Raw genomic sequence first — 27,201 nt, 5'->3', positions numbered from 1 at the left:
ACATATAGATTTCAACCTGCCATGATAATCCTGCAGGAGGAGACAGAAACTACAAGGTCATGTCTTTTGTTTACATTTGCTTGGAGCAGCTTCCCCCAGCTATTTTCTCTGGAGGAAGTCAGAAATAGAGGAGTGGAGGGGATCGTTGTCTCTTTGGCTGAGAACGTGGGTTTGGTGACAAGAAATTAATAACTCCAGTATTTATGTCTACTCCCTCTGCTCCATGGTCAGACTGGGAGGGGCTGTTAATCTGTCACTGCAGTTAAAGCAGTGAGTGGAATGAAGTACCTGGTTTGTGAAACCCCATTATTGTGTAGTGATGGAAATTGATTTTGCTTCTTGGTCTGATTGTTTATTGATGCCCTTATTGATTTCTGATCAGTTTCTATGTGGGGGAAAAATAGGCCTGAACAGGTTTTCAGCATCTCTCTCTCTAAAGTCCATTTAGAGAGATGTTTCGGCGTCATTTTGTTGCAATGCGCAACTGTCAGAAAAACAAGCCAACGTCGATAGAAGGAAATGATCTTGATGAATGAGACAGTTTGGAACAGGTTATTGATTCCCATCCCTAACTCAGAGGCTGTAGTGAGTAACTGTGTTCATGTAGACATCAGTTTACTTCCACTAGAGGTCACTAAATGTATGATTTAATTTAAATGTACTGGACGTAAGGCAAAGCTGAGTTACAGAGTCATTGAGTGCAGGATACCTCTGTTTAAAGAGAGATTTCTACTGCTCAGAACAGTTCTCTAAAAGTTGAAATCTTTTGCAATATGGGGCACCAAGAAGACAGACATCAGCTAAATGTAGCATTGTGTAATCATCATGCAAAAGTGCTACATCGGCCCCAGCTCATTTTTAAAGCCAGAGACTATTAACATTTAATTGTATTTTTAAAAATCCCAAGACTGAAAGTTGCACATAAGTGATAAAAATATCTTAATATCAGAAGCAGTTGCGTGTAAAGCACCAGTTCACACCCACCCTGAACCGCACTCAAGCTTCCTAAAATTGTGACAGCCTGAATGCTCAAGGGTACTTGGTCCTTAGAATAAGAGCAGGAACACATTGTTTTCGACATAAGATAAATGATTTAACACACAGTTTTTGTAAATGGTTGGACTTTTTGTTTGTGGCAAAGGGGGTCAAAAATGTGGCAAATTACATCTAACAGTGGTATGTAGATTTGATTACATAGTACACATTAAACTGAAACTTCCCGTTACTTTCGTAACTAATCTAGATGGTGTTAACATTGTGGGTGTAGTGACAGCCTAAAAATGCACGTCTTCTCCTCAGCTTTGTGTTAGTGTGATGTTTTGATGTTCTGCTTTTAAGTGAGCTTTCGAACCCCCGAGCTCAGTGTGGTTTAACAACACAGCAAAGTGAAGCAAAGGAGAAGTGAGGCCAAGAATGTATTTCTCATTTCACAGTTTTTTCTACAGCTAATGAAACTGCATTCTGAGTGTGGTGCAGGTGGCTATCTGAGAAATGACTGACAAGTTTCTCTCTCAAAATGTACTCCTTAGCGTGAGAGGTATTCTCCGTTAAAGCTACTTTACAAAACAGTTATTTTATGGAAGTTGCTGAAGGATATTTAATACAGTAAATATCAATCTTCTGCTCACCTCTCTGGTTTCTAAGGTGGCTGAGATGTTTCAGACAAACCCCATATCAAAAATGCTTTTGAAATTTGAAAAGCACAAGCTCATTAACAGAAAACACAAACGCAAAAGCCACAACGGTGACTGTCAACAGATGATCTGAATGAAATGGCTGACTATTATTCCATTAATACTATTCATATTTACGTACTCTGCCATCTAACGTGGTTGCCAGATGTGGGTCGTGGGTCCATTCTGAATGGACAGCGAGTGACTTGCGAACGTGCCTAGTTTGTAAAAAAAAAAAACCCACACCTTTTTTTTTGAAGTACTGTAAATTGTTGGGTACAGAGCTTTTTTTTTTTTTTTTTTTTTTTTGAAGTGCTGTTCTCTGCTTTTGACTGAATGACGAACAGACAGCTACTTGGAAGAGATAGCAAACTACTTCAAGTACACAGCCAAACACAATTATGATGCTGATTGTATTAAACTGCTTGAACTTATGACTGAGGAGAAATCTGGACCCTGTGGCTGGACCAGTTGGGAACCACTGACCTAAGCTATACCTGTGTATGGAGACCATAGCCATATTAAGGGTGATTTATGGTAGGTCGTCCAACACTTTTGATAATCGGGCAGGTTGTCCACCAATCTGAAGATCAGCAGTTCAGTCTTCAGCTTTTCTGTCCACAAGTCAATGTATCCATGGGCAAGATACTGAGCCCAAATTTCTCCCGATGACTGCGTGAACGTTTAACTGATGAACAGGTGGCACCTTGTATTTTAGCTTTGGCCTCTAGTGTGTAAATGTGTGTGTGAATGTGTGAATGTGACATGTAGTGTTAAAGCTCTTTCAGTGGTCGGAAGGCACTGCCAGTACAATTCCATCCATCCATTTTCCCAGTGTTACATGATGGAAATGAAACCGTCACTTGTCATTTCCAGTTCATGCTTCAGTGAAAGATTTTAAGTCATCTCCATGGTAACCAGAGACCCATTTTTATAAATATGAAAATATAAAGACATCACGTGCCCCCTAAGTGGGCAAGAACTTCTCTCTTTCACATATGTATGTAATAATAGTCGGGTTTTGCATTTCCGTTAATGCACTTGTGTTTTATTGAATTTGCAAAGTGTTTTTAATGTGCAGTTCATTTGATGCATCTTGGCCACTGTAGGTTACAGTCAGTAAAAGAAGAGCAACAAGTCTGTCTCCTGAACCAGGACAGCCTTGCATTGTTGATGCAATTCCACTGCTGCACATCATCTGTTTTAGCCCTGTACAAAAACACATGCTTTGTTTTTTTTAGTGTCAAAGTGTCAAAAAGGTATTTTAATCGACGTGCTGTCTCATCGCTGTCAGTCATTTGAATGAAATGCCTTTCTGTTTTCAGTGTAAAGAGGGAGCGTGCACCCTGTCAGCCATGACCTCTGGAATCCGTCGCAACTGGATTCAGGCCATCATGAAGAATGTGCGACCCACTATTGCCCCCGATGTCACTCGGTAATACCCAAAGAGGATTAACACTTCAACCACTGGCAGATATAACTACTGCTTTTCTCACTTATTTTATTTTAATCCCTCTCTCCTCCTCACCTTCTCTTCCCTTCTTTCTCCTCCTCCCTCGACCGGTATTTTCAACCTGCTTCCAGGAAAAACATCTCTCTGAAACTATCCGTTCTGAAGCCCAGGTTGGAGTGCTTGTGTGTTGAATATCCCCCCCCCTCCCTCCTCGAACAGTGATGTAATTGCTCAGCAATGTCAGCCCCAGCGTGTCTGTCGTCCCACCCTATGTCATGTGATTGTTGAGTAATGTCTCCCTGTCAGTTGTGCTACTGTAGAGACACACGCTGCAATCACATCAACATACTAGAATAACCCACCTGACCTTCTGTGGATCAACAGCAGAGAGTGATTTAATGATCATTGTAGTGTGACTGTCCACTCAGTAACTTTTGGAAATGATCACAGAACAACAACAAAATCACAACTGCAGCACAGACAGAAAAGCTTTGAGTGAATGGAGAGAAGAGCTGGGATATAAAGGTCTATTCTTTATCCTTTAACTGTTCCAAAACAGCTGTTTACCTGAGGATTTTTATCTACCTTAACATTTATTTTTGTGTTTTTCAAAGCTAAGTATTGCCTTTCGGATAGCTGATCACACATGATACTGTATACATACGTTGACCCGCATTTACTGAGTCACACACCTTTGCCGGTGTGTCTCTTTGACAGCTCTCTTTAAGGTGAGAATGTGTGATATCTTTGGTATTTCTGCCAAGACGCCTCACAGACACCTCTTTCTCATTCTGGAGCTCTGCCCCATCTCATTTTCCCCTCCTGACACCTCTACACATGTTGTGGTCAAAATAGATTAGTTGGGTCACTTTTTAAAAAAATGCTCTGCCCCTCAACACGACAAGGGCTGATCAAAGATATTATTCACGTCATAGATGGAGTTGGTATCTTTTATTTTTAAGAATTGTCATATTCGCTGAAACTGTCATTATATCTAGAGAGTAGAACATGAAACAGTCTCTAGAAAAAGATCCTCACAGTGCTTCTAATGGCATTTGCAAGAATCTACCATGGCAAGGCATGAAGAAAGAAGAAGGCAATGCAGAATCTTCATATTCATATTTGATCAGCACTGACTAGTTTGACACACAGTTCATGAGCATTGATTGACATGATTCACAGCTGCATTAGAGACTCCTCACCCCTGATTGGTTGTTTTACCCAGTGGATACTTTCATACAAGAAATGCAGCACAAAGTGCTTTTACATTAAGAGTAGTATAAGTGTTGAGTGGTTTACATGAAAATGGAAGTAATGGACATAAAACAGACAAGGCAATTCATTATAAAAGAACGTTTAAAACAGTTTAAAACATGGATTAACTGAGTTATAAAATCATAGAATTGTAAATCAAGTAAGATTTTAGAAGAGTTGCAGCAACGTGACGCGTAAACAGAAAGTATTAAACGTAAAAAGACAATGTTTCAGACCTATATCAGGAAGTCAGATTCATTTTTAGCTTTCTTTTAAAAATACTTAGCAAGCTAGCTTCCCTGATATCTACATGTGGTGTGTTCCACAGCTTTGAGGGGTAATTGACAAAGGCTGCATCCAAGATCTTCTTCCAACTGTTGCAGGGAACCTCCAATAAATCAGCAGCAGACGATCGCAGTGTTCTTGAAGGCAAATAGTTAACAAGGGAGTTAGCAATGTAGCTCGGTCCTAGCCCATGTAGGTCTTTGTATACAAGGAGGAAGAGCTTAAAATCAATTCTAACTCTAACAGGAAGTCAATGCAGAGCAGCTCAGACTGGCCTGATGTGCTCTCTCCTCTTGGTTCTGTTTAATAGCTGAGCTGCAGGGTTTTGAATGAGCTGACGTCTCTCAGTGGTACGTTTTGGGAGGCCAGTTATAGTTGAAATAAAGGCATGAATCAATTTCTCTGCATCTTTTTTATTTAGAAATGGTCGTATCTTGGCTACGTTTCTGAGGTGGAAAAATGATGTTATCACCTTGTTAATGTGGGTCTTGCAAATGAAATTAAAAGCACTAAAAAGAGGCAGAGTAACATCATTTTCTTCAGACTATCTGTTTCATATGCTACTCTATGGATATAGTGACAGTTTCAAGAAATATGACAATCTCATAAAAATTACCAACTACAGCTTGAAGTTACTGCTGTATACAGATTGCATTAATATAACAGCTAAAGGCAGACATCTGCCACCAGGCTTACCTCAAATCAAAGCTGCTTTCAGCCTAATAAATGTGCCATTTAAGCATTTTGATGTTGATGTTGATGCTTCGACTTTGATACATTTCACTGATTATCATGCTTTTAATGCTGCTGCTCTGCCACAAATGTTTGATTTGTTTTTTGTCTAGCAAAGCTTTATGTAATAGTATTGTAGCTTGAGCTCATGTTAATGTAAAAATTCATTATAGCGTTCTTTTAAAGCTGTCTTACATATCTTTTTTCCTTTTTTTTTTTGTGTCCGTTCAGATCCCTCCCTGAGGAGAAGATAAAAGCCCATGTCATGTTGGAGCCGTGTTCACAAGCCAACCTTGAGCAAAGCCCCAGTCCTGAGGCCCCCAAGTCGGATGTCCACAGACAGCCAGCTGGCAACAACACCTCTGCCTCCCCTTCTGAGCCCCGTAAAAGTCGAGTTCGTGAGCGCAGGCGAGAGGGTCGCTCTAAGACTTATGACTGGTCTGAGTTCAAAATGGAACAGACAGGAAAGCCCTTGAAGGAACGAGCAGACACAGTCGACCTCAGCTCATCATTCTCCACATCTCCCTCATACTGTTCTGCCTCTTCTTCCCCTTCCTCATTAGCGTCCTCTCCTGTCTCTACCTCCTCCCTCCAAACCTCTTCTGCGTCAGGTGCTCACCCGCCTTCTACGACAGCAGAAGCAGAAAAGGAGAGTGTTAGGAGGGGTGTCCCTCCACATGGCACAACCAGTGCAACCCACATGCCAAATACTGTTACTGTTACCATGACCTCCACGCTAAATACTACACCGTCGGTACAGCCATTGAAACCTGAATGCCAAGAACAAGGAAAGATGGAAGTAGACCACCCTGTGGCAATGCATACTGCTAGTGACGATAAGAAGGACAACAAAACCTCAGATGTCCAAGAAGAGATTGAGCAGCGCTGGCATCAGGTGGAGACAACACCGTTAAGAGAAGAGAAGCAAGTGCCCATCACCTCAGCTTCAGGAAACTCTGACAGATTGCCTGCACATGAACTGGCTGCGCTGCTTGACAAAGAGGTACGTTTCCTCAGTGTGGTTATTTACATATTTATGGTAATGGAGTATCTTGTGCCATCTGCTCATTATTTTCTGTTTTTCTCTGCCTGTTTAGTTGGGACAGAAGCAACAGGAGCTGGACCGACTACAGAAGCAAAACAGTGTTTTAAAAGAGCAGTTGGAAGATGCATTAGGGAGGGAACAAAGTGCCAGAGAGGGCTATGTGCTGCAGGTACCCTACTCACTATTCATTGTGCAGAATATAGCATTGCAACATGAAGAAATCTTGAGCATAAAAATGTTTATAATGGTATCAAGGTTTGCAAGATAGTATACATGTATTGGCCAAATGTGGCACAGTAAATGTTATCAACTGTGTGTAGATTGTATTTTACTGGCTCATGATAGATCAGATTTATTTGTGGCTACTGTAACTTGGATAAAGTTCTACTAACAGGTGTGGGTGCTTATTCTGACACTGATATGCATGGTTGTGGTGTTCTTAGCATGAGTTTTCACTAACTGTTTTTACGGAGTTTCACATCTCTTGGGAAAATAATTGATTTGATCTGATATGCTTAAGGTAAGAAACTTGATCAAGAAGCCTTGCGCTGTGCTTTTTCTCTCTGTTCACTCGTGCTTCATCTGTGTGCCTTTTCCAAGCTTGATTTCTGCATGCTTTTTGGTGTCTCAGAATTGCATACTTTAACAAGTTGCTTTTTGACATTGTTCAGTTTTAAGTTAAACCACGATGTTTACACAGAGCCATAATTCCACTTTTTCATGTTTACTTTGCAAAAATGACTAAGATGGGGTTTTTTTTTTTTGTTTTGTTTTTTCCAAATCAACCTGCCAAGTTCTGTTTTTTGGGAGGGAGGGGCGGGGGGGGGGGGGGGGTCATTTACATCTTTCAATTTCCAAGTCACCTCTGAAAAAGCACAGTGGAAGCTTGGGGAAAAAAAAAGAAATCAAAATGAAAGGTTGATATCCAGAAAGGAGAAAACGTATTTTCCTGGTTACCCCGAGATGTGGTTCTCCGTATATGGTAGGGCAAGTAAGGTGAATTAATGAAACTGTCTCATCAATCTTTTTCAAGAGTGCAACACCCCCTTCCTCTTCACCGCACAGAGTGCCATGGCAACGCCTGCACAAGCTTAATCAAGATTTACAGGGCGAGTTGGAGACCCAAAAGCGCAAGCAGGACATGGCCCAGCAGCAGATTCGGACACTAAAGAGAAGCTACACAGAAGCCCAGGATGCTGTAGGCCAGCATGAGGCTGGCATTCAGGCACTGCAGGCTAAACTAGCATCTGCAATGGCTGAAATCTTGGCCAGTGAACAGGCTGTGGCCAGAATGCGCAATGAGCTCAAGCTAGAGCAAGAGCGCTCAAAGGAACAGGAGGAGGAATATAGCCGTAGTGAGGCCACAATACGAGCCCAGCTCAAAGATAACGAAGACAGACTCCGGGAAGTAGAGGCCAGCCTCTTAGAGAGAAACCAAGCCCTTAGGCACCTAGAGCGCCAGCAGGCCTTGCAACGGGACCACATGAGAGAAATACAGAGGCTGCAGGAAAGGTTGCAAGAAGTGACTGCTCGGCTAAGTGCTACTGAGGAGGGTCAGGCACTGAAAGAGGAGCGCTTGAGGCAAGAGCAGAATAGTATGCTAGAGAGTCATGAGAGGGAAAGACAGAATCTGTGTAGAAGATTAGCGGAGGCTGAAACTGCAAAGATGGAGATGGAGAACCGACTGCTGGAGGCTGAGCAGCAGGTGGAGGCACTGTTAAGAGGGAGGCAGGCCTCTGGAGGAAAGGAATGCAGGGAGGAAATGGTGAAGTTGCAAGAGGAGGTGACCCAGAAGAATGACATGGTAGAGATACTGAGGGAGAGTGTGCGTAGGCTTGAAGAAGAGAAAGGCCATCTCACTTGCCGCTGTCAGGAGCTTCTTAACCAGATTTCCGAGGCAGACCGTGAGGTGAATAAGCTGCGCAATCGTCTGGAAACGGAAGAGGCTGATTACTACACCTTGGAGCACTCATATGAGAGAGCAACCCAAGAGTTTCAGAAAATGAGCCAGTTCCTGAGGGACAAAGAGGAGGAGATCCGGCAGACTAAAGAAATGTATGAGAGGCTGGTAGAACGCAAAGAAGAGGATCTGAAAGAGGCCCTTGTTAAAATGGCTGCACTTGGCAACAGCCTGGAAGAAACGGAACAGAAGTTGCAAGCTAAGGAGGAGCTTCTTTGTCAAATGAGTCAGAGTCTCTTAGATAAGGTTGAGCCCTGTAGTGCTGAAAAGGATCTGCAAGCCAAGCTTGTGGTTGCAGAGGACCGCATAGCAGAGCTAGAGCAGCATCTCAATGCCCTGCAGCTGGGCTATGCTGACCTACGCATGGAAAGGCAGCATATCCCAGAAGAGAGCAAGACTGCAAGGCTTAAAACATCAGTCTCCTTATCAGCAAACACAGAACTCCTACTTTCCTATGACCGTACATCCAGGACAGAAAATTTCTCAGATGATAAGGAGTCTCAAGCTAAGAGACCAAGAATACGTTTTTCCAATATTCAGTGCCAAAAATACATGAATCTAGAGGGCTTAGACACTACCCATGTCAGCAGTACCTTTGCAGACACAAGACAAAAAGTTAGTCAGGATGTAAATGAAGACATCCATCAAAGTGAAGGAAGCATCTCCTCTGGTATCACCTTTTCCCACAGTAGTGACCCAGAGAAGTTTATCTCTATCATACATGCCCTAGAGACTAAACTGCTTGCCACTGAAGATAAACTAAGGAACCTCACACAGAATTTAGAAGAGCCACGATCCATCCAAGCAGAAGACATGCCTAAGATTGATCTAAAGATGACGGAAACAAAGCCTAACCTTGACAAGGAGTTTAGTTGTGGAGTTGTGGTAAAGAGTAGTGCTGCCAATAAGCATTATGCCAAGGCCCTGGCGTGTGTGGAAAATAGTCGAGAGAAAGTCAGGAATATTCTCAGAGGCTCTCATGATACCACTGATTCACAGCTGCACTCGTTGTCAGAGATAGAGAAAGACTTGTTTGATGCATCACTGTACATTCGACAGGGACAAAAGACACTGGAAGAGCAATCACCAGCTGTCTATCAAAATCAACCCCCAGAGACCCTAGATAAAGATGCTTTGCACCTCTTTGCCAAAACGTTATCGTTTGAGGCAGTCATTTTGAACAAGATGGCTATGTTAATACAGACTTCAAAGTCTGACCTCCTACAGTCTCTTGCAGAGATATGGGAAGACATGGAGAATGTTAAAAGGGGTGACAGAGATTGCTTGGCTATTGTTTATGCTGATGTCTTGACCAGAAAGTTGATGTTAGAGAGTGCGTTTTGGAAAGACTTGGAGAAAGCTGAGACGGATGTTGCTAAATCCAAAGAGAGCAGTGTTACAGTTGATGTAGATGTTGATGCCACAGAAATCTTTAACACCTTCATTAAAGCAGAGCTAGCCTACTCTATTCAAAACCTTAAACTTTGCTATGAAGAGAAATTCAGAATACTGAAAAGGGAGTTGACTGAAGCCCATGATAACCTGCATCAAAGGGAAAGGGCTCTGAAAGCGATTATTGAAGCTTCCAAAAGGCCTGATTTGAAAAATGTAATAAAAGAAGTCAAAAATAACTTTGGGTTTGGTAAACAAAAGCAGTTAGCAGACATTCGCCCCCCTGAACTCGCTCCCTACATGGAGCAGATTGAAATGGAAGAGGCTAAAGGCTTGGCTGAGGAAATTGTAGATCGACACTTGGCTGGAGAAATGCCCTCTTGTGGTGTCGACTGTATTGAATCACTGCAAAATGCACATGACAACCTGGCTAATGAGCTTCAAAGACAAGCAGCAATCCTACATAAGTACGCTCAAGAGATAGAAAGTGGTGGAAACCATCCTGGACTGGCTAAAATGATCCATGCTCTGCTGGGACGCCAAATGTCACATCATTTCACAAGTACCTCTCTTTGTATGCGTGAAGCCCTGATCCAGGCTCAGGTGGCTTATGTGGCATGTAGGTTACGGGCCATGCATGAGCAAGATGTGGGCTGGTGCAAACAGACAGGTCAGAACATGGATGTTCTTGTCCAGCAGCATGCCCGCAATGTCAGTGCAATCCAAGAGAAATATGAGGCATCCTTGCAGGATGAGCGCCTGAACTTCACACAAACAGTGTCCACTCTCCAGAAGGAGAACAGCACACTGAAGAGTGAGATCAGCAAACGTATGAACCAGCTCTCCCAACAGCAGGAGCAACTGGCTCTCTTGGAGGAGAATTTCCAGAAGGAGACTGAAGAGCTGAAGCAGAGGCACAAGGAAGAACTAAGCCGAGCAGAGAAAGGCCGTGCCTCAACAGAGCTGGCCCTCATGGAGACTACAGCAGACAGTCAACGAAAGCTAGAAGTTCTGCTGGTGGACATGGACACCATGGAGGAACGGCACGAGGGTCATGTGAGGAAACTAGAAGAGCAGTTTGAACAGCGGATCTGTGAACTCCAGCAAATCCACAAGCAGGAGATCGAAAAGTTACAGTCCCAGTATATGGAAAACATTCAGTGTATCCAAAAGCACCAACAGGACAAAAAAGGTCCTGAGGTTTCCTACTCGCCTCCTTGCGATGATGCTACTACACCAATGGAAGAGGAAGAGCAGGGGAAGGGGGAGGATGTACAGATTACGTCAGAGGTGGACTCCATGGTGATTCTAAAGGACCGGATCCAGGAGCTGGAGGCTCAGATGAGCACCATGAGAGACGAACTGGAGAACAAACACCTAGAAGGAGATGTGGCCAGCCTGAGAGAGAAATACCAGAGAGACTTTGAAAGTCTTAAGGTTTTTGCTCTTTCATTTTACCTTAGAGATAATTTTGATAAGTGAGAGAACACTAGATAGTAAGATAGCTAAATAACCTGCAGCTTTTGTTCATCAGTGTACTAATTTGCACAAAGCATTTGGAGTTGGGAAATGGTGTGATTTGAGATCATTGGTACATTTATGAAACTTGCAACCTAGATTATATCAGTTTACTTGCATCCCTAACTCAAGGGATGTCAAAGCCACTCAGCTGATCCGTGACATTGGCTTTGAACAAAATATCTCAGCAACTACTAGGTGATTGCCTTCACTGATCTCAGCTTTTGATTTACAGGTCAAATTATCATCTTTATCTTGTGAAATAGGTCTGCATCTACTAGATGGACTGGCACAAAATTTGGCACAGACATTCATGGCTACAGGGGATAAATCCTAGTGACTGTGGCGATGCCATGAATTATCCTCTAGTGCCACCATGTCAGTGGTTTCCAGTGAATGTGTTACCAACTATCGGGTGGATTGCTGAGATATTTGGTCCAGCTGATCATGTTCCCCACAGAGTGAACTGAAGTACCTTTGGTGACTTTTCATCCAGCACCATGCAGATCAAAATTTCACTTTGTCCAGTACTTCATTTTATGACAAAATACTTGAAACTGGATGCTGCTTAGCACTCTGTGGTTCACAACTTTGGGTACTCAACATCAAAAATTAATCAGAAATTCTGAGAAATACTGATGCACAAAAAAATGCTGGACCTGTGGATCAGGTTGGGACATCCCTAGTAGTTTTACATAATGAAGAAAAGCAATCCGTTGCAGGTTTCACTACTTCAATACATCATGACAATTAAAAGTGTAAAATGCCTCACTTGCCACCAACATTTCCCCCTCATTGGGCATTAACAGACATACCATTTCCCACATTCAGTAATAGAAGGAGGTGCAGTCTATTAATAACAAATGCAGCTTTGCTGGAATAGAATTTCACTGCTTTAACTCGCTCTCTTACTAACATAGCTTGGCTTTAGATCATAGAGAGCTTGCATGGCTTCTTTCACTGATTTTGCATGATACACCATGTAGCCTAATGAACTATTAATAGATATTGCACTGAATCTCGAGTCACAAATTAGAACAAAGGTGGCAAATGAATTTCATGATAACAAACTGTTGATCCTTCCTTCCCCCAGGCCACTTGTGAGCGTGGCTTTGCAGCAATGGAAGAAACACACCAGAAGGTAATACAAGACCTCCAGAGGCAGCATCAGAGGGAGATTTCCAAACTTATGGAAGAGCGAGAGAGACTATTGGCTGAGGAGACTGCCGCCACAATTGCTGGTAAATAAAACTGCATCACCACGACTAATTGCTGTACTTTGAAGAGGACCAACACATAGTAATTAAATGCATGTGATTTATTTTAATGTAGCTATTGAAGCGATGAAGAATGCACACAAGGAGGAACTGGAGAAGACCCATCGTTCCCAACTGAGTGGAGTAAACTCTGACATTGATGAACTTCGCTCGCAGTATGAGTACGTCTTTTGATGAGAACACAATACTATGTAACTGTGTGTGAATGAGAAGCGTGATATTCCCCGTACAAGAGCTTACGTGTGCTTTTGCCTTTTTCTTTGATTTTAAAAAATGTAAAAATTCAGAGCATGCAGAGGTCAAGCTTGACAGTGAAACCCTGAAAACTAGATTCAGGTTTTAACTGATTCCAGAGGTTGAGAAAATGTTTTTTACTTCATAGTATGGTCTAGGTGGATGGCCAGAGAATCCACATAGTTTGTTAACTCTGTGTTGCAGTAGTAACATGTGTAAGTACTTAGTCCTGTCAGCTTGTCTGAGGCTGATACACCAAAGCAACTTTTTATATAGCTCTTGGGAAACTCAATATCAAATCATGTGGGGATCAACTACTTCTAGGTTGGTTTGGTATTCATTAGATGAGAATTTCAGTTGATACTGTGATGACCTGTCTGTCCAGAGAGGAGCTGCAGTCCATCCAGAGAGAACTGGAAGTTCTGTCAGAGCAATACTCTCAGAAATGTCTGGAGAACGCTCACCTGGCACAGGCACTGGAGGCCGAGAGGCAGGCCCTCAGGCAGTGTCAGAGAGAGAACCAAGAACTAAACGCTCACAACCAGGTTTGAATGCACTTACATGCATTCGTACATACATAAACATTTCTTGTCCACAGGTTAAAACATAACTTAATTCTGTCCAACAGGAATTAAATAACCGACTGACTGCAGAGATCACTCGGATGCGCTCCTGTTTCAGCGGTGAAACAGCGCTGTCTCCACTCACCCAGGGCAAAGATGTGTATGAACTGGAGGTATGTATAAACACACACACACACACACACACACACACACACACACACACGCATTCTTGTACTTCTGTTTTTAAGAGGACCCTCATTGACACAGTGCATTCCCTAGCCCCTTACCCGAACCTTATCCATCGCGACTTAATGCCTAACCCTAAACCTTAGCCTAACCCTAACCTTAATCTCATTCTAGCCTCTAAATCCAAGTCTTAACCCTTGAACAGGCCTTTGAAAAAGTAAGGACTGGCCAGAATGTCCTCACTTTTGAAAATATGTTTTTGGTCCTCACTATGTAGCATGTACAAGTGCACACACACACTCACACTAAGGATTTGATCTGAAATCTTAAAGAGATTTTCTCTCCATCTTGTAGGTGTTGCTGCGAATTAAAGAGTCAGAGATCCAGTATCTTAAACAGGAAATCCACTCTTTGAAAGATGAACTGCAGTCTGCTTTAAGGGTGAGAAAAACCAAACTTTATGTAATACAAACAATGTTTCGAAGGTATGTACCTGTAATTTCTTCATGTCTTGTACAACATTAGAAAAACTAAGAGGAGGTGTCATTGGTTCCATTTCAATAGGACAAGAAATATGCCACAGACAAATATAAGGACATCTATACAGAGCTCAGCATTGTGAAAGCAAAGGCTGACTGTGATATCAGCAAACTGAAGGAGAAGCTGCTCATTGCCACAGAAGCTTTAGGCGAGAGGACTGTCGATGGGACGGTTACATCTGGATACGGTAAATGGGAAATGTTAATTTAATAATTATCACCCCCCACTCAAATAACCCATAATGTCTTACAACTCCAAAGTATTGTAAGCGATGATTTTTATGCCTGTGCACCATCAACAGTTGTGACCAGAGGCATTATGTTTTTGGGTTTTCCTTCTGTCAATCTATCCCATTCCTGTGAGCGCGATACCTTGAGAATGCCTTTATGAATTTTTGTTTAAATTTGATGATTGTAAAGATCTGTGCTGCCAGGGGGGGATGTGTATGAAGCATCCATGTTTAGAATATGTAGCTTCTTTGCAGCAACATCCATGTTGGCTACATTTGAGTCTTGACAGACATGGATGTAAACTGTAACTGCAACTTGACTGGATTGCAGAAACATACAACCGCAAGGGAGTAATCCAAGTTTTTATTTAATTGACATGTGGGTGTTTTTAATAAAACAGAGCAACAGCCATTCTTTTGCAACTCAATTTTAGTTTAGCATCTTTAACCCTTAAATGCATGGATGTTTCATAAACATTCCTGCATACAGTACCTCGGGTCTTTTGAGACCTGCCACTTCTACAAGGCAGATAAAGTCACATATTAACATGAATTGTAAACTACTATACTACTCTAGATTTATAATGATAAAGGCATCCCTTTGTGTTTTTAGATATAATGAAATCAAAAAGTAATCCAGATTTCCTGAAAAAGGAACGATCAACAACCTCCAAGCAATCAAGAGGCGTAAGGTCAAAGGTAAGTCTTCAATTTGATTAAAAAAAAAAAAAAATTCTAATTACAGGCTTTTTGTCTCTCATTCAGACATGCAGATGGAATAAAATCCATGCACCCATAAACTACCATTTCAGTTTGCTTTGTAATGTGACTGTAAACTTTTGTTGTGCAGACGTTTATGACTGTTAACTGTTGACACTCAGCCACCACAAACTGTAGAAATGTCTTCCACAGTTGGTCAGTCAGGACGTTTTTACCGCAAGTCTATTGTCCTGTAAGTTTGTCATCTGTCTTGTTTTGTCCATCAGTCTGTCACTGAACAGGTCTCATGGGATAGCTGACACTCCCATTGTGGGGTGATTCCCCCCCAACCCCCGCCCCAAGATGTGCTGTAGGTATAGCATGATGTAGAGCAAAGCATGCCCTTACTGCCCCTGCATGAAGCTACAGCCAACAGCCAGTTATTTTAGCTTAGCATAAACACTGGAAACAAGGGAAAAAGCTGTAGCCAGGCTAGGTAAGAAAAAAAAACCTGCCTGCCAGCCCCTCTAAAGCTCTCTGGTTAAAAGTCTCATTTGTTCGATTGATTCAAAAACCAAAGAGTAAAGCATCAATAATTGTGGTTATACAGTGGGTTAAACAAACAAGATGCAACATGTTAATTAGTGAGCTTTAGAGGTGCAGATAGGTGGATTTTGTTTTCTTTGCGGCTCCTCCGGCGGCAGCACAGCGTCTCTCCCTCTCCTCTCTCGCTGTGTGCACACAGGAGTTGGTGTCATCAAGATCCCAGGGTACATTTTTTGTATTTGGGGTAGATTTTGTTGAACTATTAATATTGTGAACAGAATCTGAATCTCAGTCTGGGTTACTGTTGTCGTTTACAAACTGAAGAAATGAGACATAATTTTTGTGTAGTTTTTAGTGAATATTTGAAGGCAAACTGTAAAACTATATTACTTTTTCACATTTTGTTATAATTCTATCTTCTTAAATTGATAATGAAATATATTTTTAAATAATTTGTCATATCGTCAAGAATATCGTTAGTGCAAAAATACCCTGAGATATTGTGATATTATTTTAGGACCATATTGCCTATCCCTAGTGTACAGCCAAGAAAAAGACAGTGAGGATAATTTCTGATATCATCCCATATCAGTTGCAGGCTACAAAATCAATCAAATCAAAGCTGTCTTGTGGCGGAATTTGTGATATCAGCAAATATATCTTTAACAATCAAAACATGACAATCTGTAACCATGCATTTATTACAGACTTTATTTCAGACATGTAACCAAAAACCTGTTTAAAAAAAAACATTAATTTACAGACAAGGCAACCAGATGTGCAAACCTGCAATTAATTTCTGGGTTTTAGGACTCATTCCCTCACCAAATTTGCACAAAGTTGACAGGCAGAGCTGTTTATTTTTTGGGTCTGCAATAATAGTCACAGTATATCACATATATATCATATATATCACAGATCATTTCATAGAGGAATGAGAGTGCTCTTTTTCGAGTGCTCATCTCCTATGTTCCATCTGTTTATGTAAAAATCTTTTCTTTGACTGTTGTCTTTTGTCTGTTTGTGAGTTTTGGATTTCTTTGTGCACCAGTAGGTCCTCTGTGTGGCATGACCATATTCCAGCATAACCACTTTTTCCTGTAGACCTCACTTTGAGATTAACGTGTGTCATTCAGATCATAAAAATGTCTGGGATTGTGTTGACTTAACTGTTTTGTGATGTCTGTGTGTTTTTGTTTTTAACACTCTCCTCTGCCCACATGAGCCTTTTATCGTCTATAAATAAATAATGAATGACTTTATCTTTAACAGAGCCTGAAAGAGGGACTAACCGTGCAGGAGCGTATGAAGCTTTTTGAAGCAAAAGATTCCAAAAAGATTTGAATATCAAGAATTTCTTTTCTGTTTCCTGACCTCGGCATTTGGTCAGACTGCTACGGCTGTGCCAGCATCAGCTGAAGACTCCTATAGGATCACTCTCAAAAGATCTATCAAGGTCACTTCGAAACCTGGACCTGCTGCTCCCATGCCCCTGATAAGTTGTCATATTTTTGTTTGTTTGGTTTTTTTTTGTTTTTTGTTTTTTTTTAATCAATGGAAAAAAGTTTTACTGAATCAATCCTGTGTAGGGTTTCTTTAAAAAAAAAATCCTTGGATGTTTAATCTGTCCAATATGGAGACGTGTCAAATAAGCTGTGAGAGGGATACATGACAGCATTTTTATTGATGCTCCAAAATGCCAAAACAGACAGCAATACACAGTATGAATAATATATATTTCCCAATATGAATTAAGTATCTGCTGTATTTTATTATTGTTACAGTTTCTATATATAATAATTTTTAATGTGTTTAATGTTGCACCAGTTCTGTTGTACATAACTACTGGATATATGTAAGAGTATGGTTTGCTATTGATTGTTGGGGCATCTGCTGTACTATAACTATGGTTTGATTGATAGTGGAAAACAATGTGATGCTTAACTTGCTTATGTATGAGAGTTTTATAAAATGGAGTGTCTGTGTTGGGGGGGTGGTAGTGGGGTGGGATTGCACTTATCACTTGACTACTTGAGGAAGCTTTTTTATTATTAGTCTCAAATTTGGTGTAGTGACTTCAGCTCAGTTATTGCAGTGCAACCAAACATCCTGACTTCTGTCAAATTTAGTGAACGACCGTGACTTGTTAGTGATACTGGATTTATTCTCAAGTTTCTTAAAACCTGGATTTGTGTTTGCTGAGTTTAGCCTTTGGTGTGAGAATATCATCTCAGAAAACCCGGAACTATTTAGGACTTTGCATGACTGTACAGTATCATTTGAATTGCAGAATGATCATGTTGCCTCATTTTCCTACTTTATGCTTTAGTGTGAAACTCTTAACACTAATAAGCTTTGCTTTGCAAGTCCTACTGTTTAGGTGTTGAGATTGAAATGTTTTACTGTAAGCGGCAGTCTTGAAGTACTTGGCCCAATCCCTGACCTCTCACTGAAATCTAGTCGTGCCTCAGCTGAGTGAAGAATATAAACATCCATGAAACCTGTGCAGCTATGGATACACACTGTATAGTATTCAAACCACGCCTTGTATATATATGTATGCCACACGGAAGACTTCTGTGTTTTGTTTTAAACTTGTACCTTGCTCACTAGCTCTATATGAAATATATATGAATATTTTTTATTTTCATTTGAATGTATAACGTCAATTAAATGAAGTGTTTGGAAATGTGGGAGTAATATTGTTTTCCTCAAACATCCGTTCATCGTACCTAAAAACTGTTGAGTCTACAGTAAGACTGTAATGAGGACAGTTAAAAGCTCCAATTAAAGGCATACTTCACTCCCCAAATGACCACTGGTATATCTGTTACTCACCCCGTGCCATCATCATTTGTCGAGTCCTGTGGCTCAGTACTTCCCAAACAGACAGCGCCTTCCGTCAGGGAACGCAACGGAAAGTGAAACGAATCTGTGTTCTCCTCAAAGCCAGACTCCATTGACAAAAACAGTTCTTTTACCTCGCTGAGCCCAGGAGCTGCTGGTCTACCACTGCCTCAATCAGCTGATTGGGTTTGTGTTATTTTGTCATTTTGGTGTTTTAAAATGTTCGCTCATATTGACCAAAGTCGCCCAATAACACAAACTACCTACTGATCAACGCAGTGGTAGACCAGCAGCTTCTGTGTTTAGCGAGGTAAAAGAACTGTTTTTGTCAATGGAGTCTGGCTTTGAGGAGAACACAGATACTTTTCACTTTCTGTTCAGTCCCCTGTTGGAAAGTGCTGTCTGTTTGGGAAGTACTGAGCCACAGGCCTCGATACATGAGACTTGGAATATACTGCATGAGTTGTGTGAGAACTTGTTAATGAATGTTTTGATATAGTTTTGCCGTTGTTAAACTTTGACCCCTATATTGGGATTCTTTGTTCGTTGTCAAGGCATGTGAGAGACACACAGTTCTCTTCACAAATTCAACCTAACAGGGTGAGTAATGGATATATAAATAATCATTTGGAGGTGAAGTATTTTATTAAATGCAACATCCACAAACCCTGAAGACACTTAGTGACTGAGCCATAGAAAAGTGTGTTTTTGTATTTATTGCATCTTAGTTTATATTTTCTCTACACTTAACCATAGACTCTCTACATGTTTATACAATCTATGGACTTAATTGCAAAAAAAGATAATTACACTGAATTTTTATGGTACAGCTACTCAAAACACGTGTCAAAATATTTCCAAGAAGCCGCACAGACATTTTACAAGCAACAGAAATGTATTTACACTGAAATGATGAAAGTTGCCAAGTCTTCATTTTTCACGTGGAAACCAATTGCATGTATCACAGAAGCAATGCACACTACAATGAAGAGGTCTTGAAAAGCTCCTCAGGAAAAGTACCCTGCTGCATCGTGGGAGCACATTTGACTTGGGCAACGATGATGGTAAGTCACTTTGAAGCTTTGCAACACATTGTTTAGAAACAGCTAGCCATGTATCCTTTTCAAAATGCGACAACACAATCATTACATATTGTTTTTTTGTATTGTCATTACTGATACTATAATTTCCTATTTATTGGTTATTATTTTGTATTGTTAACAGTCTGTAAATTCAAATGTTACTGAAACAATTCACTCTAGACTTAGACAGTGAAATGATAATTATGGGCATGTTGACATAGTTAGCATTTGGTCTAGCCAATTAGCCGTGCCAAGTCATGTTCTCCGCCTCCTCCTCCCTCCTCTTCCTCCTCATTGTCTTTTAGAGCATCTATCAGTCTGACCCAGAAAGCACCCTGCTCCTGTGGATCCTCAGGCCACAGCAGGTAGGTCTTCCTACGTACGATCTTGCGTAAGCGTGTGTAGGGAGACAGACAGTGTTCAGGTATCTCCTCCAGGAACACCAGCAGTAGAACATCACTGCCATCACACAAAAGCCTCAGACTGGCCAGCTGAAACTCTACAGAGCACCACTCGCTTCGTAGGAAGTGACGTGTCACCACACAGATGGTGTGGCGAGAGCCGTAAATGGCCGCCTCGATGTTCTCCAGAACTGCAGTGCCAGGGCGGAAGTCTCTGTGGTGGAGGCACAGCCTGAGCCTGGGTGCACCAGCAGCAGGCCTCTCTAGATTTGGCACCAGCTGTCCCATCACCCAGGCCTCATCTTCAGAGCTGTAGGAGATGAATGCATCATACTGGAATTTGGCCCCTGCTGCCCCCCTACGCCCACGGATCTTTGCCCTGAGGATGAGCAGCAGGTAGCGCAGAGTGGGGCCCTGTGTGTGCCAGGCCAGACACACGAATACAAACAACACGTCCACTACAGAGCAGCCGATGAAGAGGTGGAAAGAAGCCTGTTCATAGGAGCAGGCCTTATCGTCAAACTGCCACATGTAGGAAGAGCTCCTGTTTTTGTTACACCGCAGTTGGTACAGGTAGGACACCTAAAGGGAATTTAAGAAAACTACTTTTAGTTGGTTTATAACATGCGTGTGTAAATATTTTTCACAGTGTCTGCAGCTTCTGTTGCCTGTGTTTGAGTGTTGTGGATGGCCCAGTTCTTGAACCAGGCGTTATCACAGGTACAGGTAAGTGGGTTTTCACGAACGTCCAAAACACGTAATCTGGAAACAAACAAACATACACCAAGGTTGATGGTTTTATTACATTTAAATACACAGCCAGTACAGGTAGAGTAAACACAGAAGCTGGCCTAAGTTCCAATTTGTTGCTCCGTTAATGTGGATGATGTTGTGATGTTTTACAGTGTGAAAGTGACTACATTTACATGCACACTAATATTCCACTATGTTTCTGAATATGATAGTGTTCTGACTTTGCTACAGGTCATGTTAACAAAATATTATGCTTGGATATTCCAAATTTGACCTTATTCCGAATGTAACATTTTCCGATGACGTGGGATATGCTGATATTATTTGGATTTTAGGTACTGTCTTTGGAAATGTGTACAGCGCATTCGGAATATGCATCTCACTTAACCCCTCTCTAAGTCCCACCAACCCCCGGACGCGGACTGACAGATCATAGAGTAGCACTGGGCCGGCTCAGACCAGGGTCTGACAACAACACAGCTGTGCTCCATTGACTCTAATGCAATTGGCTTAGATTTCCTTCATTTTCAGGCTGGTTTTATGGAGTTGGAGCTAAATGTTGTGCCTGGGGCACATCGTGTATTAATGATACTCGTTACCTGGAGAGGTCGGAAAAATATATACGTTTCTTCCCTGTTCCAATACCAATGTCAAACCCTGTAAAGTGTAGGGTTAGCTAGCTAGCTGCTGAAGATATAGCCTACTGAATGTATACACATGCTGCTTTTGCTTTTTAATGATTATAACAGTGAAGAAAGACCGACCCTGCTGTACAGGAACCAGTGAAGGGAAGCAGGGAAACTTTGCTGATATTCAACCAGCTCTGTGTCATCACATTGTGTGCAGATGAATACACTAGCTTCGTCCGAAGCGAGGTCCGGGTGCTGGCGTCAGGAAGGGGGGCGAAGCCAAACACTGTTCATCTGCACACACTGCGATGCCACACAGCTGGTTCAATATCAGTAGAGTCTCCCTTTATATTCATGGTCTTCTGTGGCGATCAGCAGTGATGTGGTGGTTCACTTTGACACTGTAGACCCCTCTGTCTGCTTCTCTCTGGAATTGCTTTTTTGTTTTTCCAAAAACATGATCATCTTTCTTCAGGCAGTGCAATTAGTTACAGTGTGGGTTTCATGCTAACTCCGACAGCTTGACTGACCACCACAAAGGGGCGGGGCTTAGCAAAGGGTCAACTGGGGCATTTACAGCAGTTTACAACAGACGGCGACATGCCTGTTTATGGTCAGCTCTGTGCATTGTCATGGATCCATTGTACACAAACAAACTCATAAACCTGTTTTGATGCAAAGAAGCTAAATGGCACATATTAGCCCCAGCTGTTCCACTTTTTCATATTTTAGCATCATAAACAACATGAAAGGGCACCTTAATTGGAGTATGCACAGCTGCATGTAAACAGGAATATTAACTGAATATTCATTTTCATTATCCAGGTAAACAGCAGGAATATTGTCTTTTTGGAACAAGGGAAAAAAATGGAATATTTTGTGCATGTCAATGTAATCAGTGTCTTATCCTCTAACTTTTGGCAAGAAAGCAAACGAGTATTTCTCAAAATGTTAAACTTTTCTTTCAAGAGCTGATTGCTAGATTGGTAGCTCCTCTACCTTGGCAGGGAATCCAGCGTCATTTTGTCCACAGTGTGCAGGTGGTTAAACGGGAGTTTGAGAGTCTCCAGTGAATTATCTGGAGGCATCAGGCTGGCAGGCAGAGCATCAAGGTCTGCCCTGAAAAGAATCAACCTCTTCAGACTTTTCAGAGGGGACAACACTGCACTCAGGTTGGTTGTTTTCATAGTCACTCCACCTATGTGCAGGTCTTTCAAGTTGACCAGAGGAACAAGGGCGTCAGGACTGAATTCAAGCACGATGCTGTTCCCAATGTGGAGTGAGGTAAGTCGACCTTGACCTTGGAAAAACTGTGACCCAATGACACCAATGCCTTGACCTCCAGGCCCCTGGTAGTTCATCTCCAGAAACTCCAAATTTGACATGGAGGATAGATAAAACAGATAAAAAAAATATGTGTTTATACACAAAATGCATCACTGTGTATAATAACTAAAATATATCATACCTCCAGAGAAGTAAGGTTGATGAAAGGAGCTTCTTTGTTTTTAAAATGCAGGCGGTTGTTGTACAGAACTAATTGCTTCAAATTGATCAGGCCTGATAGAATATATGGTGTCAGCCTCTTCAGGCGGTTCCCGCTTAAGTCCAGGTACCTAACAGACAGGTTGATGTGTTAAGTAATGGACAGTGTGGAAAGATGAACACATAAGTGGAGAATACTCCATACTTGAGCCTCGTCAGGTCTTCGAAGGTGCCACCTTCGATGAAATCAATGATGTTTAAGCTGAGGTTGAGCTTCGTTAGCCTCCGCAGCTTACTGAAGGGCTTCTTGGTGATGTACCTCAGTAGGTTGAACTGCAGGTAGAGCCCCTCAAGTCTAGTAAGGGCACTGAAAACATTTGGTGGCAGCTTAGTGATATCATTTTTTATAAGAGACAGAACAGTCAGCTTCTTTAGAGGGACGAACCAGTTGGGATCGATGTCACACACTTGGCTTCTGTCAAAGCTCAAAAAGCTGAGGTTGGTCAGGCCTTTGAATGCGTCCCGCTGAATGTCAAGCTTGTTTTGATTCAGCTGCAGCACCTTCAGTCCTCGGTAACCGTCAAATGTAATATGAGATATCTGCGTCAACCCACAATTGATGAGATAAAGTCTGCTCGTATTCCCCCTACCAAGCGACATCTGGGCAACATTCCCAAGGTTTGCATCTGCAATAAAGACCTCGCGTGGAACTTCACAGTCCAGTAGGCTGAAGTTAGTCCGAGATAATCTTGATCCCTTCAAGTCAACCTGTTTCAAAATGCATACGTTAGTCAGCCAAATATTAAAACTACTGTTGAATGACAGTTGAAGTCGATAACATTGATCATCTTGTTACAATACAATGTGCTGCTGGGAAAACTTGGGTCCTGGCATTCATGTGGATGCCACTTGACATGCTCCACACACCCAAACACTGTTGCAGACCAGGCACACCCCCTCATGGCAACTGCATTACAGTGCCCCCTGACCCCCCATGGCCCAAGATATTTGACACAGAGGTCAGAGGCCCCGCTGTGGATCGGACTTTCTTGACCAGCATGGATACAGAACCCCTAAGGCCACCAGGAAGTTCGCGGCAGTTCCTTGGCTGCAAGCCAGAGTAGCACTGGCACATCCCATTGATGCTCGATTGGATTGGGATCTGGGGAATTTAGAGGCCAGGTCAACACCTTGAGCTCTTTGTTACGTTCCTCAGAGAATTCCTGAACAGTTTTTTTGGTGTTACAGGGTGCATTACACTGGCTGGGGGGCTACTGCCATCAGGGAATGCTGTTGCCATGAGGGGGGTGAGGGGATACTTGGTCCCAAGTAGTGTTTTGGTGGTAGGTGTGTGTCAAGTGAAATCCACATGAATGCCAGGATCCAAGGTTTCCCAGAAGTTTTTCACTTCACCTGTCATGATTTTAATGTTTTGGCAGATCATGTAGCTTTTGCATATGCAAGGAGATTCTGCACCACAAAAAGAGCATGTACCATAATTTTCTGAAGTCGGTCCATTCCTTTCAGCAATCCACAGATAGTCAATGGAGTTTTCTCCACAAACAGAGAAAATGCCACCCAAGAGAGATTCTTCTTCGTCTCTGCTGACAGTCCCGCCAGCACTTCTGCTTTAACTCCCTGACACAGCAAACTCTTTAGCTTGGGGTTGGAGGCAAAAACATCTGCCTGCAGCTCCAGCTTTGAGTTGTTAGACAACCTGATGTACTCGAGGGCAGGGAAACAGCTCACATTCAAGCTCTGGATGTTGTTGGCGAGAAGATCGAGCTGCCGAAGAGTAGAGGATCCACCTGAGTCCTCGCAGCTGAAAGCCTTGAGCATGTTCAGGGACAGATTGACTTCTTGAATTGCTGGGAGGGAGTTAAAGATACCAGAAGAGATTGTTGCCAGTATATTGTGGATCAGAAGCAGGGTTCGTAGCTTGGTGAGCCCATCAAAGGCATTGGGGTGGATGTGTGAGATGTTGTTGCAGGTAAGGTTGAGAAAATCCAGGACACTTAGGCCTCTGAATTCTCCTCCTTTAAGAGAGACCAGCTGGTTCTGGCTCAGGTCCAGACTTTTGAGCCCAAGCATCTGACTGAATGTTCTAGGTGGGATGACTCTGATCTTGTTCTTGGACAGATTGATTATTGTTATGTTATCTGGGATTGAGTTTATGACATCAGAGAGGTTTGCGATGTTCTGTTTGGAGCACCACATGGTGCCTATATCGTCAAAGTCCTGAGCGCAGCCTTTAAAGCCGAAACCACAGCAGGCCGAGGTGTTGAGCAGAAGCAGGAACAGGGCAGTTTGCACCATCTTTACTTGACAAACTGCAGAGAAGTCAGACCAAAGAAATCTAGAAAATGTTGAGATAGAAAGGAAATGCATTATGGGGAAGTTAAAACACAAGCTCACAAGGTAGTTGCCATGAACAGAGCCAAAGTATTTAAAGAATACTTCAACAACAAAATCACCATTTAAATCACCATTTGTATATCAATGAGTCATGCTGTGTTATCTTCAATTTGTGGAGAAAACTGTTTTTCCTCACATGGCTCTGTGGAAAGCGGTGAACATATCTGTTAATAGATTGATTAGGGGCTGCCTTTCGGAAAACTATAGACCCTTTCAGGGCTGACGTCACGATGACATTTTATTAGCTGGAGGCAAAACGTGACTCTCCACCACAGGGCTGTAGGATACACAAGAATCGTACAATGTCATCTTATTGTGTTATTGGATGCCAGAATAGAAGGAGTCATGGCTCAAAACTAAAATTCTGTTGCATAACAGCCGCCACTGCCACTGCCGTCAACAAAAACAAAGAAAACCAGGCCGTGCTGGTGAAATGCTCTACTGTGTTTACCATTTAGTCTCTCTTGTAGTTTTGCAGCACAATAACGGAGGCCACAGATCAGCCCTCTGCTTTTAAATGTTATCAACTCAAGACAAAGACATTATCAGTTAAAGACACATCTTCAAGTGGGTAACCCTGTTCTAATGGAGGCACAAATCCCTGCCAAGCTGGGCTGATGCGCCGAGTCCAACCGAGTCAAGCCAAGCCAGCACATGTGTATGGAAAAATGTGAATGTGTTTGTCTGTTGTGTGGGTCTGAACAGACAGCATACAGAACCTACTGTATGCTGTCTGTTCAGACAGCATACAGTAGGTTCTTGGAGCTCTGTATCTTTAAACAGCTATGGCCTAAAACAACACCACCAGAGCGTTGGGAATGAACCAAATAAGCAAAGTAGCGTACAAGCTGAGGACACTTGCTGTAGAGCTTCAAAAAGCTGAGGGGAGCTGCAGATTCAGGGGATTATTGTAAAATTGCAAACCATAATATACCTTTAATTTATCCAGCATGTACATGCAAGTAGTCGTGACCATGAGTGGAAATTACAGTTCTTTTTGTTTTGATAAATGAGTCATTTTATGAAAATTGCAAATGCAATTTCCCTTCCAGTTCATGAAGATTTGATTAAACTATATACATTTTAGATAACATCCACTCTACATATATACAGCGTCAATCTTAATTTAACCATATGAGGAGCCAGAGCTGCAGTGAATAATCGGTCAGATGACAAAGGGAATTGGGCCTTGGTTTGTAACCATCGTTATTTTGATCTAATAAAAATGTTCTGCCCGTCATGATGGGGCACGGGGGGAAAGAGTCACATCTGACAAAATTAATCTGAGGTTTTCATATACAAGGGATTTGTTTTGAGCATTGGTGCGTAACATAAGCAAAGTGAGAGAAAATTAAATAAAAAATAAAAACAAATATTGCAAAAATAAAGAGACAAATACATGATAGAGTAGTTATAATAAAAATATGATTTTCAAAAAAATATTTAAATATTTCTAAATATGACAACTTTTAAAGAGCTATATATAAAATATCTATTTTATTGTTTTACATTATGTTCTTCCTCTTACAGTACTGTGATACTTCTTAGCCCCTGACTCCATAACATGATGTATCCAATCTCTATATCTAATCTAATCTCAATATGTAAACGTTGTGCATACAGTTTGATTTAGTCTAAATTTGGTATTTTTACAGCATCTTACATCTCTAACAATTATAAAATATTAAAACATACCCTTTAATGCTCCTCTTACGTTGCTCTAGTGTCTGTAACTGCACTCCCTTAATAAACTGAGATTAGTTACGTTTGCATGGTTAAATAGATGGTGACATTTTTGAGGAAGGATGTTGTCTACAGCTCTGTGTGTACTCACTGTACTCACGCTGCTGAAGGTGGTTCTTACGTATACAGGCCAGTTATATGTGGTAATATTTAAAGACACACTGATTTTGTCTCAGTGTGAGATGATGGAGAAAATGTCTTTAAATTGTTTGTCCACAGGAGGGAGCTATCTCCCTGGATTCTAATTTTAGTGAAGCTTC

General features: G+C 41.8%; 2 protein-coding genes across 8 annotated transcripts in view; one reads left to right on the top strand and one right to left on the bottom strand.

Annotated features, from left to right (window-relative positions):
- si:ch73-103b11.2 (myosin phosphatase Rho-interacting protein) overlaps positions 1-18,275 on the top strand; it is a 58,732-nt gene extending 40,457 nt beyond the window's left edge. For 3 of the 7 annotated variants that reach the window (XM_049562741.1, XM_049562742.1, XM_049562738.1), the window contains 13 exons: positions 2,999-3,108; positions 3,258-3,296; positions 5,629-6,400; positions 6,495-6,611; positions 7,476-11,231; positions 12,406-12,553; positions 12,645-12,750; positions 13,209-13,368; positions 13,452-13,559; positions 13,927-14,013; positions 14,137-14,299; positions 14,955-15,040; positions 16,859-18,275. In XM_049562741.1, the coding sequence (XP_049418698.1) occupies positions 2,999-3,108; positions 3,258-3,296; positions 5,629-6,400; positions 6,495-6,611; positions 7,476-11,231; positions 12,406-12,553; positions 12,645-12,750; positions 13,209-13,368; positions 13,452-13,559; positions 13,927-14,013; positions 14,137-14,299; positions 14,955-15,040; positions 16,859-16,930 (5,724 nt within the window). In that variant the 3' untranslated portion in view covers positions 16,931-18,275. Of the gene's footprint in view, positions 1-2,998; positions 3,109-3,257; positions 3,297-5,628; positions 6,401-6,494; positions 6,612-7,475; positions 11,232-12,405; positions 12,554-12,644; positions 12,751-13,208; positions 13,369-13,451; positions 13,560-13,926; positions 14,014-14,136; positions 14,300-14,954; positions 15,041-15,327; positions 15,411-16,858 lie in introns of all 7 variants that reach the window. The other 4 variants (XM_049562745.1, XM_049562739.1, XM_049562740.1 and 1 more) reach the window with 3 other exon arrangements.
- A 601-nt stretch (positions 18,276-18,876) lies between these two features.
- Positions 18,877-27,025, bottom strand: LOC125880586 (toll-like receptor 13). Its single transcript, XM_049563179.1, has 7 exons — positions 26,894-27,025; positions 24,278-25,139; positions 22,989-23,551; positions 22,767-22,914; positions 22,298-22,668; positions 20,585-20,678; positions 18,877-20,498 (listed from the first exon to the last, which is right to left on the bottom strand). Exons 2-7 carry the CDS (start codon positions 25,097-25,099, stop codon positions 19,749-19,751), a joined length of 2,748 nt encoding a protein of 915 aa, XP_049419136.1. The 5' UTR covers positions 25,100-25,139; positions 26,894-27,025; the 3' UTR covers positions 18,877-19,748.
- Between the last annotated feature and the right edge of the window lie 176 nt (positions 27,026-27,201).

Source organism: Epinephelus fuscoguttatus, linkage group LG20, assembly GCF_011397635.1.
Source record: "Epinephelus fuscoguttatus linkage group LG20, E.fuscoguttatus.final_Chr_v1".
Classification (NCBI taxonomy): Eukaryota; Metazoa; Chordata; class Actinopteri; order Perciformes; family Serranidae; genus Epinephelus; species Epinephelus fuscoguttatus.
The sequence above is the reverse complement of the archived record's forward strand: the minus strand, read 5'-3'. Positions and strand labels throughout refer to the sequence as shown.

Coding starts and splice junctions, on each gene's coding strand:
- LOC125880586 (XM_049563179.1), bottom strand. CDS start 25,099: ATGGTGCAAACTGCCCTGTTCCTGCTTCTGCTCAACACCTCGGCCTGC. Junction 22,915..22,988: donor GAAGACCTGACGAGGCTCAA/GTATGGAGTATT, acceptor CCTGTCTGTTAG/GTACCTGGACTTAAGCGGGA. Junction 22,669..22,766: donor TCAACCTTACTTCTCTGGAG/GTATGATATATT, acceptor TCAAATTTGGAG/TTTCTGGAGATGAACTACCA.